The 4,025-nt window shown below is 42.0% G+C and overlaps 1 protein-coding gene across 1 annotated transcript; it reads right to left on the reverse strand.

Moving 5' to 3' along the window:
- Positions 1–234: 234 nt before the first annotated feature.
- Positions 235–3,753, reverse strand: LOC127561528 (cilia- and flagella-associated protein 251-like; the record flags this gene model as incomplete). Its single annotated transcript, XM_051996730.1, is given in 4 exon segments — positions 235–538; positions 540–674; positions 997–1,178; positions 3,718–3,753. Coding segments are annotated over 4 exon segments (657 nt in total), but the record flags the coding sequence as incomplete, so codon positions are not given.
- Positions 3,754–4,025: the final 272 nt, after the last annotated feature.

The raw sequence follows: 4,025 nt of genomic DNA on the forward strand, positions 1-4,025 counted from the left end.
CCTCCTCTCCTTCCTCCTCCTCCTCCTCTTCCTCTCCTTCCTCCCTCCTCCCTTCCTTCCTCCCTCTGTTGCCCCCTTCCCTCTTTCCCTTCCTTCCCTCCCCCCTCCCTCCCTCCACCTTCCCTCCTTTCTCCTTTTTCCCTTCCTATCTTTCTCCCTCCCTCTCTTAAGGAAGTAGCAGGCAGGGCTTAAAGATTCAGGTCATTTGTATTTCCTCCCCTCCTCTTCCTCTTTCTCTTCCTCTTCCTCTTTCTCTTCCTCCTCCTCCTCCTCCTCTTCTTCCTCCTCCTCCTCCTCCTCTCCTTCCTCCTCCTCCTCCTCCTCTTCTTCCTCCTCCTCCTCCTCCTCTTCTTCCTCCTCCTCCTCCTCCTCTCCTTCCTCCTCCTCCTCCTCCTCTCCTTCCTCCTCCTCCTCCTCCTCTCCTTCCTCCTCCTCCTCCTCCTCTCCTTCCTCCTCCTCCTCCTCCTCTCCTTCCTCCTCCTCCTCCTCTTCCTCTCCTTCCTCCTCCTCCTCCTCCTCTCCTTCCTCCTCCTCCTCTCTCCTCCTCCTCCTCCTCCTCCTCCTCCTCCTCTTCTTCCTCCTCCTCCTTCTCTTCCTCTTCCTCCTCCTCCTCCTTCTCTTCCTCTTCTTCTTCCTCCTCCTCCTCCTCCTCTTCTTCCTCCTCCTCCTCCTTCCTCCTCCTCCTCTTCTTCTTCCTCCTCTCTCCTCCTCTTCTTCCTCCTCCTCCTCCTCCTCCTCTTCCTCCTCCTCCTCCTCCTCCTCTCCTCCTCCTCCTCCTCCTCCTCTCCTTCCTCCTCTCCTCCTCCTCTCCTCCTCCTCCTCCTCCTCCTCTCTCCTCCTCCTCCTCCTCCTCCTCCTCCTCCTCTCCTCCTCCTCCTCCTCCTCCTCTCCTCTCCTTCTCCTCCTCCTCCTCCTTCTCCTCTTCCTTCTCCTCCTCCTCTCCTCTTCCTCCTCCTCCTCCTCCTCCTCCTCTTCTTCCTCCTCTCCTCCTCCTCTTCCTCTTCCTCCTCCTCCTCCTTCTCTTCCTCTTCTTCTTCCTCCTCCTCCTCCTCCTCTTCTTCCTCCTCCTCCTCCTCCTCCTCCTCCTCTTCTTCTTCCTCCTCCTCCTCCTCCTCCTCCTCTTCCTTCTCCTCCTCCTCCTCCTCCTCCTCCTCCTCCTCCTCCTCCTCCTTGACATTCTTGAAGACAACTCAAATCTCATCTATTGCCTGATCCCTAATCCTCCTCATTGGGTCTTTCCTCTGAGATTAAACCTCCCTGTATCCTTGATGCTTAACAATGTCTGACATATATTTTCTAGGACATATAGAAGAAATAAATTGATCAGGGGCAGGGTTGAGGAGGAGAAAGTAGAGGAGGGAAAGGGAAGGAGTAAGTATGTGAGGGAGAGGAAGATTCTCCCGTGAAACTTCAGCAAAAACTGAAGGTCTGCCCAGGCTAAAAGACAAAGATGTTTAAAAAAAAAAAAAAAAAAGATAAAGGGTACAGCCTTCATACACAAAATACACATTCCCTGACCTAGAAAGAGTAGATGATATGAATACCCAAATCACTTAAGAAGAAGCCATTTAGACACTGAATGAAATGAATTCATCTTTTGTCTCTAGCTATAAACACATGTGTTTTCTATGTCATAATCATATAGGAATGTGAGCATATATGTATTTGTGTGTATATGTAACACATGTGGTGAGGTCTCTTTCTCCTCCTCCTCCTCCTTCTCCTCTTTTTCCTCCTCCTCCTTCTTCTCCTCCTCTTCTTTCTCCTCCTTCTTCTCCTCCTCTTCTTCCTCCTCCTTCTTCTCCTCCTCTTCCTCCTCCTCCTCTTTTTCCCCTTCCTTCTCCTTTTCCTTCTCCTCTTCCTTCTCCTTCTTATTTCCCCCCTCTCTCTCCCTCCCTCCCTCCCTCCCTGTTACTACACACAGGGCAGTAAACTTGTCTGCTTTCTCATCCCTCTTTTTCTTTTTGATGGGCAATGAAGGAAGAAGTTGTCTCTTTCACTCAATTATGTTCAAAAGATTTTTAGCTATGCTTTCTTGCTTTCTTCTTATTATTTTCCCATTGAGCTGAGGAGCCTGTCATTGGACACTTCTGCTCTCCTTTTTTCTTCTCTTGATGAGCAGTTTCAGACTTTAGTTTGGTTCTTCTCATCTGCTGCAATGGCTGAATATATGAGACCTTTCAGGGTCTAGGACAGGTATTGGACATATTGATTAGTAATCTATTTCCATCTTCTTTTCAGAAATAATTGTCTCATATATTTAGGGTTATTGTTAAAAACTATTTTCATTATGCAGGATCCAATTCTGATATTTGTGTATGATTGAACTGGAAATAGATCACCAAAACAGGCAATTTTTGACTGCAAAGCAGAGTGTATAAAAGGCAATAACATTGCATAAATCTGGAAAAAGAATTTGAATCCAGATGAAAAGCGCTTTAAATGTCAAATAGAAACTTTTGTATTTTAACATAGGGATGATAGCCAGCCACTGAATTTACTTGACTAGGGGAATGATATAATCATAAATATACTTCAACTATATTAAATTGAAAGCTGTGTAGGGATGGATTGGGGGAGGGAAAGATTGTCCTATTACCAATCTGAAGTAATAATAGCTAGCATTTTTATAGTACATTATTTATATCACCTCATTTGATCCTCAAAACAATTTTGTAAGATAGATACAATTATTATCCCCATTAACAGATAAGGAAATAGAGACTAAGAGAGATTAAGCGACATATTTATGATTATATAACTACAATATTAGAGGTGGGAACTGAAGTCAGATCTTCTTGATTTTACGTCTAGGAATCTATTCATATACCATCAAGTTGCAACACTTGGAATGTGCCCTTGGTGAAGTAACTTAGTGGTTTAATATTCTAGCTTTTAAATATAAATCTATGTACATATTTGCATATCTAACATAAAAATTTATGAAACAAAGTATAGAAAGTTAGTTCATAAAAATGAATTATTACATGACCAAAGCTTCAAATTGGTTAGGATCAGATTGAAGTTTTTGTGTATGTCTAGCACAAAAAATTATTGCTACATTTAATATAGATATTTAAGGCAGGGTAGAGGACAAAGAAATAATCTAGTGCTTAAAAAAAGAACAAAACAAAGATTAGGGCCCAAATTGTAAATGCAAAGAATCTATTAGTCAGATATGTTTACTGCTCAATTGTGCAATATTTTAAAATACACAATATATTTTGGTAAATTTTAAAAATAACCTCATAGTTGTCCTTCTGGCAGCTAATACTTAATTTAAAAAATAATTAGTTGAAAGGTTTTTCTTTCCATGAGATTTTTTCATAGTAGATTGAAAATATTCTATACATTTTTAGTACATAAGGTGCTCATGTGCCAATAGTGAATCTTTATCTGTCCTATGACTTACCATTTAAGGAAATCATAGAGATCCCAATGTATACTAAAATTATTCTTTAAGGGTATGCATGGTACTTAACTTCTATTAAAGTGTCTCCATTGAGCTAACATATAGAAACCAAAGAACAGGATTGATCATCAAGGTTACCAAGACTAGGAGCATATCAGCCTACTTATGAATTTGATGAAAGTTGATCATCTGAGAATTAAAAGATTCTCTGGAAGGAGAGATTTTTGATGACCAAAAAGCAGAATAACTTGATGGGAAAGTAATTGGCTCTTGGATAATAAATACACCACCATTTGGAGATTTACAGGACATGCCATTCGAAGGTACTGCCTAGAATGCATCTGGATGTGCCTGATCCTGGAAGAGAGGCTCTTTACTTTTTCTCATATTTCCTTCCTTAGTGGGAAATAGGCTTAGGACTTAAGCCTGCCATTTTTAGTTTCTGGTTGATTAAGGAAAGGAGACAGGATATATAGCCATGGGCAGTATTTTTATTTAATTTGAGGGGAAGGGGTCAAGGCACTATCTACAGAAGGAGGTAGAGAATAGGGTTGAGATAGAGTACTTCCATGGGATGAAAATTTCTCTACCAGTTTAAGTTGTCTTCTTTGCA

The sequence above is a fragment of the Antechinus flavipes genome, chromosome 4 (assembly GCF_016432865.1).
Source record: "Antechinus flavipes isolate AdamAnt ecotype Samford, QLD, Australia chromosome 4, AdamAnt_v2, whole genome shotgun sequence".
In the NCBI taxonomy this organism is placed as follows: domain Eukaryota; kingdom Metazoa; phylum Chordata; class Mammalia; order Dasyuromorphia; family Dasyuridae; genus Antechinus; species Antechinus flavipes.